The 8,100-nt window shown below is 40.2% G+C and overlaps 1 protein-coding gene across 1 annotated transcript; it reads right to left on the minus strand.

Moving 5' to 3' along the window:
* Positions 1-1,018: 1,018 nt before the first annotated feature.
* Positions 1,019-2,867, minus strand: LOC145158006 (uncharacterized). Its single transcript, XM_079076971.1, has 3 exons — positions 2,544-2,867; positions 1,756-2,054; positions 1,019-1,352 (listed from the first exon to the last, which is right to left on the minus strand). The coding sequence occupies exons 1-3, from the start codon at positions 2,865-2,867 to the stop codon at positions 1,019-1,021; spliced, it is 957 nt and encodes a 318-aa protein (XP_078933097.1).
* Between the last annotated feature and the right edge of the window lie 5,233 nt (positions 2,868-8,100).

Consider the following 8,100-nt stretch of genomic DNA (forward strand, 5'->3'; position numbering starts at 1 on the left):
GTGGCTTTGATGTCGTCGGCAGCAAACACAAAGTGGGGTATAGTTAACGGGAGTCACAAGGGGGAGGAGGGGAATCCGATGGGTTGAAGGGGTTATAAGGATTGGTCGGTTATGGGTCGGGTATGGGTCAGGTGAAGTTGAATCGGGTCTGGGAAGGCTTTGAGGTTGGATCGGGTCTGGGTCATAGTTATAAGGATGGAGAGTCGAAAATGGGGCGGTCGCGCAAGGTTAAGAGTAATTGGTCTTGGCCGCGCACGAAGTTGCGAGGGTGAGATCAGGTTGCGCAAATAGGTTGTGAGGCTAAGATCAGGTCGCACAGATATCTGCGTGGGTAGGGGTGCAGCCACGCATAGACAACAGTTAACATCCTAGTTTGGATCATTTGAGCTCGTATTTGCACGGGTGGTGGCTGGGTCACGCAACTGTTGCGCGGGTGGGGATCCCAGCAGCGCAAATTGCAGATTTTTTTTTCGCTCCACAAACTTCGGTTTTCTTCCAAACTTCACCAAGATCATTACTAAACCTCAACATGCTTATTTTTGACCAACATTAATCCTAGAAACATCAAAACTTCAAGCGGAGATTATTTATTCACAATGCACTTATTTAACGCCTTTGTCAAGACATAGCCCCGCTTCTGTCAACCTTCATAAATCGGAGTTTCCAGTGTTACCTTGTCGAATTCTCACGTGTCAAAGGCTTCATAAAATTGTTTCAAATGGTGCCCATTCACTTTGAATATTTGATTCATTTCCAAACTCTTAATTTCAACTGCACCATGATCAAACACTTTTATAATAATAAAAGGTCCGTGCCTTCGAGATCGTGAATGATAAAGAACTTTTTGGCCCGGAAAAAAACGCTTTCAAGTGATCTGCTTGTCATGAAATGCTTTTGTCTTGTCTTTGTAGATGCTTGCATTTTGATAAGACTCGTTTCTCAATTCTTCGATTTCATGAAGTTGCATCTTTCGGTGCTTCCCGGTTTCTTCAATATTGAAATTACATTTTTTAACTGCCTAATATTCTTTATGTTCCAATTCCACTGGTAAATTACAAGAGTTTCCATAGACGAGGCGAAATGGAGATATGCCAATTGGAGTTTTGTAGGTGGTCCGATATGTCCACAATGCATCTTCTAACTTCAAGCTACAATCTTTTCGTGTGGTGTTGACCTTCTTTTCAAGAATTTTCTTTAAATCTCTATTTGACGCTTCGGCTTGGCCATTTGTTTGTGGATGGTAGGCGGTTGATATCCGGTGTGTGACACCATATCTCTTCATCATGACTTCCATCATTTTGTTGCGAAAATGAGTGCCCCTATCACTCACCAAGGCTCTTGGTACACCATATCTTGCAAAAAATGTTTGACTTCAAGAAGTCAGTTACTGTTTTAGAATCATCACGCCTTATAGCCTTTGCTTCCACCCACTTTGAGACATAATCGACCGACAAAAGTATCTAAGTATAACTGAAAGAGACTGGGAATGGGCTTATGAAATTGATTCCCCATACATCAAAGATCTCACAAAGGAGGATAGGGATTTGAATCATTTCGTGCTTCATGGATATGGTTCCCATTCTTTGACATCTATCATAACTCTTGGAAAATAGATAGGTATCTATTGAGATTGTTGGCCAATAGAGTCCACAATCTAGCACCTTCTGCATGGTTTTGTTTTGACCAAAATGACCTCCACATGCACACTCATGGAAAAACTTCAAGATTAATTCGACCTCATTTTGGTGAACACACCTCCGTATGATTTGATCTGGACAACATTTCCAAAGATAAGGGTCGTCCCACACGCTGTATTTGGACTCAGTCTTCAACTTGGCCTTTTGGTACTTGGTAAATGTGTGGGTAATTTCTTTAGTAATCAAGTAATTGATAATATCCGCATACCATGGAATGGTGTTTGAAATGTAGAAGAGGTGTTCATCCGGAAACTCATCAAGGATGGAAGAAGAGGAGCCACCAATATTTAAACGACTTAAGTGATCCGCAACTAGGTTTTCGGCACCATGTTTGTCCTTTATCACAAGATCGAACTCCTGTAAAAGAAGAATCCACCGAATCAACCATCGTTTGGCATCTTTCTTGGTCATTAGATACTTTAAGGCCACATGGTCGGCGTATACAATCACTTTTGTCTTGAGAAGGTATTGTCAAAATTTCTCCAAGGCGAAGACAATAGCTAGAAGTTCCTTCTTGATGGTAGAATAATTGGCTTGAGCCTTATCCAAGGTTTTCGAGGCATAGTAGATAACATGTGACGCCTTTCCCTACTTTTGACCTAAAATCGCTCCAATTGCAAAATTGCTTGCATCACACATGATTTCAAAAGGAATCTCGCAATTTGGAGGTTGGATTATGGGAGCGGAGGTGAGCAAGTCTTTAAGTTTGTCAAAGGCTTCTTGACATGCTACATTGAAGTCAAAGTCAACATCTTTTTGGAGAAGCAGGCACATCGGTCTCATGATCTTCGAAAAATCTTTGATAAATCTCCTATGGAATCATGCATGGCCCAAGAAAGATCTCACTTCTGTAACACACGTTCGGTAAGGAAGGGTTTGTATAACATCAATTTTGGCTTTATCAACTTCAATTCCCTTTTTGGAGACGATGTGTCCCAAGATGATGCCTTGATTGACCATGAAGTGACACTTCTCAAAATTTAACACCAACTTCTTCTCAATGTACCTTTCCAAAATCTTCTTAAGGTTATCCAAACATTCATCAAATGAATTGCTATATACGGTGAAGTCATCCAAGAACACCTTAATTATATTCTCAACATACTCAGAGAAGATGTTCACCATGCATTGTTGGAATGTCGCAGGGGCATTGCATAATCCAAATGCCATCCGCTTGTAGGAAAATGTGCCAAAAGGGCATGTAAAAGTCGTCTTGTCTTGATCTTCGGGGGCAACGGGTATTTGATGAAAACCCGATTATCCATCAAGGCAACAATAATGTGATTTTCTCGCCAATCTCTCGAGCATTCGATCAATTTGAATTCAACTTTCTATAATTAATACACACCCTCCATCCATTTTGAACTCGAGTGGGTACCATTACTCCCTTGTTGTTTTCCATAACCGTAATTCCCGTTTTCTTGGGAACCACTTGAACCAGACTAACCCATTTGGAGTCGAAAATGGGGTAAATCATGTTTGCATCAAGGAGCTTGATTATCTCTTTCTTAACAACTTCCATCATTGGAGGATTTAATCTTCTTTGAGCTTCCCTCCCAGGCTTACAACCATCTTCCATGAGGATCTTGTGAGTGCATACATTAGGGCTAATCCCCTTTATATCCACTATTGTCCACCCATGGTCTCTTTGTGATCTTTCAAAACTTCAACCAATTGGTCTTCTTCAAAGTCTTTCAATTGAGAGGAGATGATCACCGGGAGAGTTTTGTCTTTACCTAGATAAGCATACTTCAAGTGGCTAGGTAATACTTTCAATTCAAGTGTGGGTAGGTGGATTTTGGATGGGGGCATCTTGTTTGTAGAATAAGATAATGCCACTTTAGAGACATATTTCCTTGTTGACTTGTTAACTTCTAAAATCTTCAGAATATCTTCAACTTCGGAGTCCAATGTATACATTTCCAATGTTTTCATCAAACTCTCATAATCAAGACTCATGTTGAGTACCATCTTCAAAATATCCCTATGTGATAACTCAAATAGTTCTTGGGTGATTGGCTCAATCACATCAACCCGATACAATGGTGAAATGTTTCTAGGGTACCTCATTGCTTCAAAGATGTTGAAGTGAATGGTCTCTCCATCAAACTCCATCGTGATCTTCCCATTATGGACATCAATAATTGTATGAGCGGTATTCATGAAGGGTCTTCCAAATAGGATCATAGATGACTTGGAAGGAGTCTTCCCTTCAAGGTCAATGACATAGAAGTCCGCGAGAAATACTAGTTGATTAACTTGTACTAGCACATCCTCCAACACACCTCTTTGAAATACACTTGACTGGTCCGCTAATTGAATGATTACTTCGGTTTCTTCCAAAGGTCCAACATTGAGAGATTGAAAAACCAAGTATGGCATGACTGATAGGTTTTGGGTAAAACAAATAAACTAGAAAAACAATTCCTAAGTTCACATGCAACCTACTTTGGATCTATGTTTTAACTAATGAAAATATAACATTGAGATGCAAAACAAGAACCCTAAGAGAGGAGGCTATTTTCAAATTAACCAATTAGGGTTTTAGAGTTACATACCTTTCAATTGTTATAGTAAACAATTAGTAATCCTTTTGATCTTGATTTTCTTGTAAGCTTAGCACCACAAATCCAATGCCTCTAATGGAATCACACCCAAGAACTAGCAAGAAGGAAACTTGTGAGGAGAGAGGCTAGGGTATGCAATTTTCGGCCTAGGGTTTCTTCAAAAGAAGGAGTGACCAATTTTGGTAGCCAGAGTCCTCCTTATATAGCTGAGGTGGCTAGGGTTTAGGGAAAACCCTAATGTTCCTTTGCTTAGGGCCTAAGCTTATCCAAAGGTCTTATCCAAGCCCCTTGGACGGAATCATTAGGGTTTCCCCTATAGATTTCGTCCAACCCCTTCCAAGGAGGTTCTGGAACCTTTCACTCAACTATTAGATAATTTCAAACTAGTCCCTGCACTTTATAATTAGGGCGTGTTTGGCACGGAGCTTTTGGGAGCGTTTGAGAGCTTCTAGCTTCTAGCATTTGACAAAACACTTTGTTTTGAACAGAAAGCCTTGTTTGGCACTACAAGCTTCTAGCATTTAGTTTAAACAAAACGCTCCAAATCCAAATGCTACTTCATGTAGCGTTTAACAAAATGCTACAAGCTACAAGGTACCAGCTAATTTTGCCGAACACGCCCTTAATACAATTAACCCCAAAATCAATTCTAATTAATTTTTGGCTAACTATTAATTAAACATTATGATTTTTATTAATATATTAATCTTTTAACATATTAATAAATCATTTATATTAATTTATTAATCTTATAATAAATTAATATCTCTCCTTTCATAATTTCCTTGTCCAGTTGCTATGTTTTAGGGCAACCCAAAAGGACTGTGTTGCTATCAAAGTACATACCAATTATAGTTATGGGCTTAGACACCTAATCCAACAGTCTCCCACTTGGATAAGTCTGTAACTATAATTGCTAGTATGACCTCTAAATCGACCAACAAATTATAGCTTCCAAAAGCTGCTGCCGAACTCTGACCCAGTCAGTTTCGTGTCCTAAGATTAGTGATCATATAATCCTTCGTTCTGCAAGATATCCCTAGACATAAGACATGGAATGTAATCAATCTCTCTGTCCAGAATCTATGTTTCCCGATTTCTGATTTGTGATGATATAGGACTTCTAATTTGAACACATCAATTTACTTCTGGCTGGGCCCAACACATAAGTCAACACCAAATCATCGAGGGGCCCACAAATATCGCTTTTCCTGTTAGGGCAAAAGGAACGAATAAACTTTGACTCATATGCTTGCATCTTTTACTCATCAAACCATACATGACAATGTGTTTTATAACACCAAGTTACTGATGCGTTTTCGTATCACCAATGCATGACCGACTTGTAAATTACAACTCATATTTCTCCGTTTCAAGATTATAAGATATTATTGTCTCAGTATTACTTGTGATGAATTCCATGAAGTAATACTCTGAGCGAGGGTTTATCCAATACTCAAATCTCAATTTCTAAGTACTCATGAACATTGCAGCAATTCTATTGCTATGTCTAACCTTAGACAATCTGCAATCCAATTCATGACAGTATTAATTCACTACTTACTCCTAAAAGTACGAGCGATTGTGGAGTTTGAATAATCACATTATTCGGGAAGTAAAACATGCAAACTATGAAACACAATAATAAACAATTGACAAAATGCAGTAAACAAACTCATAAATAATACTTTATTATTTATTCACCAAAAGTCAATTACATTTACTTGTAACAAGTTTCAGAATAAAACTAATCTAACTGCTAAAACTAATATCATCTCTCAGTCCAATGCTCCGAGCATGCTGAATATGCTTAACCCCACTCAGACCCTTGGTTAGGGGGTCTGTTGGGTTATCCTCAGATGATACCCTCTTTACAATAAGATGGCCTTCTTCTACTCTATGTCTTATGAAATGGTACTTTCTGTCGATATGTATGGTTTTACAATGATCTCTGGGTTCCTTTGTTAAGGTAACCGCCCCTTCATTATCGCAGAACAGTTCTATAGGCTTCTGGATGGTTGGAACAACTCCGAGATCTTCGATGAAGTTCCTCAACTAAGCTGCTTCTTTCGACGCTTCACTCGCTGCTATGTACTCTGATTCACAAGTAGAATCAGACACCGTATCTTGCTTGGAAGTTTTCCAAGTAACTGCTCTTCCGTTTAGTAGAAATAACCAGCCATATTGAGAACGGAAGTTATCTCTATCCGTTTAAAAGCTGGCATCACTGTAACCATCTACTCTCAAAGTATCAGTGCCACCAAGTACAAGGACCCAGTCTGTAACGACGTAAATTCCCAAAACAATTTTTCATTTTCAATCATAATAAATTTCATAAGAACAATTTCAAAACCCTTTGTATCACATATTAACTCAATAATCAACCCCAGAATCTCAAGTACATAAATCTTCATCAGTGTGTACAGATCATGCCGGCGCCTTCCTACGATCCTCGCTAGTACCTGAAACACATATCACATAACATGGTAAGCATAAATGCTTAGTGAGTTACCCAAAATACCACATACGCACATACGTCACTCAAGGCTATAAGACCTTCCGGTCACTGTGTCTCAGAGGACTTCCGTCCCACAACCCTGGTAGACCTTCCGGTCCTACCCGTAATGACCTTCCGGTCCATATCATCTTGACCTTCCGGTCCATATCATAATGACCTTCCGGTCCTTAGCATTCATAACATACATAACACATCCATATCATATAACAGCATATAACACATACATCTCATAGCATATAAGACCTTCCGGTCACACATAGGTACCACTCTAGGCACAGTATAGTGAGAAGACTCACCTCGTACGAAGTCGGATAAACTCTCGTGCTTGACGTCCCGACCTAGCCTCTTCCTATCATCCGAATAACATTCCTGATCAATACCCTCTCATAGTCTCATCTCTAAAGATTGGGTAGAAGGCCATTCTACCCCTCCCTGAACTCTCCTGAATCAGCTTGACCAAATCCCTAAGGTCAACTGAAGTCAACGGTCAAACTTTAACCCGACTCGTCGAGTGCACATGGGCGACTCGGCGAGTCCATGCGGGTCCTCTGAATCCTTCTAGCCTCACTTGGCACGTAGAGTCATCCCTTCACTCGACGGGTTACTCCTGTCACGAATCACGGGGCAACCCCGACTCGACTCGTCGAGTCCACTTATGAACTCGGCGAGTAGCGTCCATGGCAACACTCAAATGACCTTCTGAGGTCAGATCCGCTTCTCTAACCTATAGATCTGACCTTTCCATACCCACTAATCACGTAAAGGTGAAACCTTTACACTCATGCAACACATATATGGTTCCTTTTGAAGAAATAGCTTCAAAAATGGCAACCTAAGTTCATTCCTTCCATAACACTTCATAAAGCAAGATGGAAAATGCTCTCTGGACCTCTATGGGTCCAGATCTAAAGTCTAACACATAAAGGGACCATAAACTCATCAATTCAAGCCATAAAAAGGGTATAGAAAACCCTAGATTCATAGATCTTAACTAAAACAGAAGGAGAGTTCGATTTGCTACCTCAATACTGCAGATCCAATCTTGAAAACCACGGATTAGCAATCCTCTTGACCTCCTCTAGCTGGAAACACCTTCTTCTTTGCAAAACAACACCAAAAAGGATTAAAATGGCTTGCTCTCACACACAACTCGCCCAAGCTCTCTAGGGTTTCTCTCTCTGGACTGGTAGCCGCAAATGAGGGCTATAAGGACCCTTAAATAGGGCACATGCCCAAAGATTTAGGGTTTCTGTCCACAGCGCGGACTCGTCAAGTCCACCCATCGACTCGTCGAGCCCCTTCATTAATCTAGTCAGCA

The sequence above is a fragment of the Lactuca virosa genome, chromosome 2, assembly GCF_052849685.1.
Source record: "Lactuca virosa cultivar CGN04683 chromosome 2, Lactuca_virosa_CGN04683_v6, whole genome shotgun sequence".
Taxonomy (NCBI): domain Eukaryota; kingdom Viridiplantae; phylum Streptophyta; class Magnoliopsida; order Asterales; family Asteraceae; genus Lactuca; species Lactuca virosa.

What these genes read in the sequence shown, in the direction of transcription:
- LOC145158006 (XM_079076971.1), bottom strand. Translation starts at nt 2,867, where the DNA reads ATGGCATTTGGATTATGCAATGCCCCTGCGACATTCCAACAATGCATG. An exon ending in ACCGAACGTGTGTTACAGAA is followed by an intron (nt 2,055 to 2,543) that starts GTGAGATCTTTC and finishes CTTCTTTTACAG; the next exon opens with GAGTTCGATCTTGTGATAAA. An exon ending in CCAGATCAAATCATACGGAG is followed by an intron (nt 1,353 to 1,755) that starts GTGTGTTCACCA and finishes ATTTTTTGCAAG; the next exon opens with ATATGGTGTACCAAGAGCCT.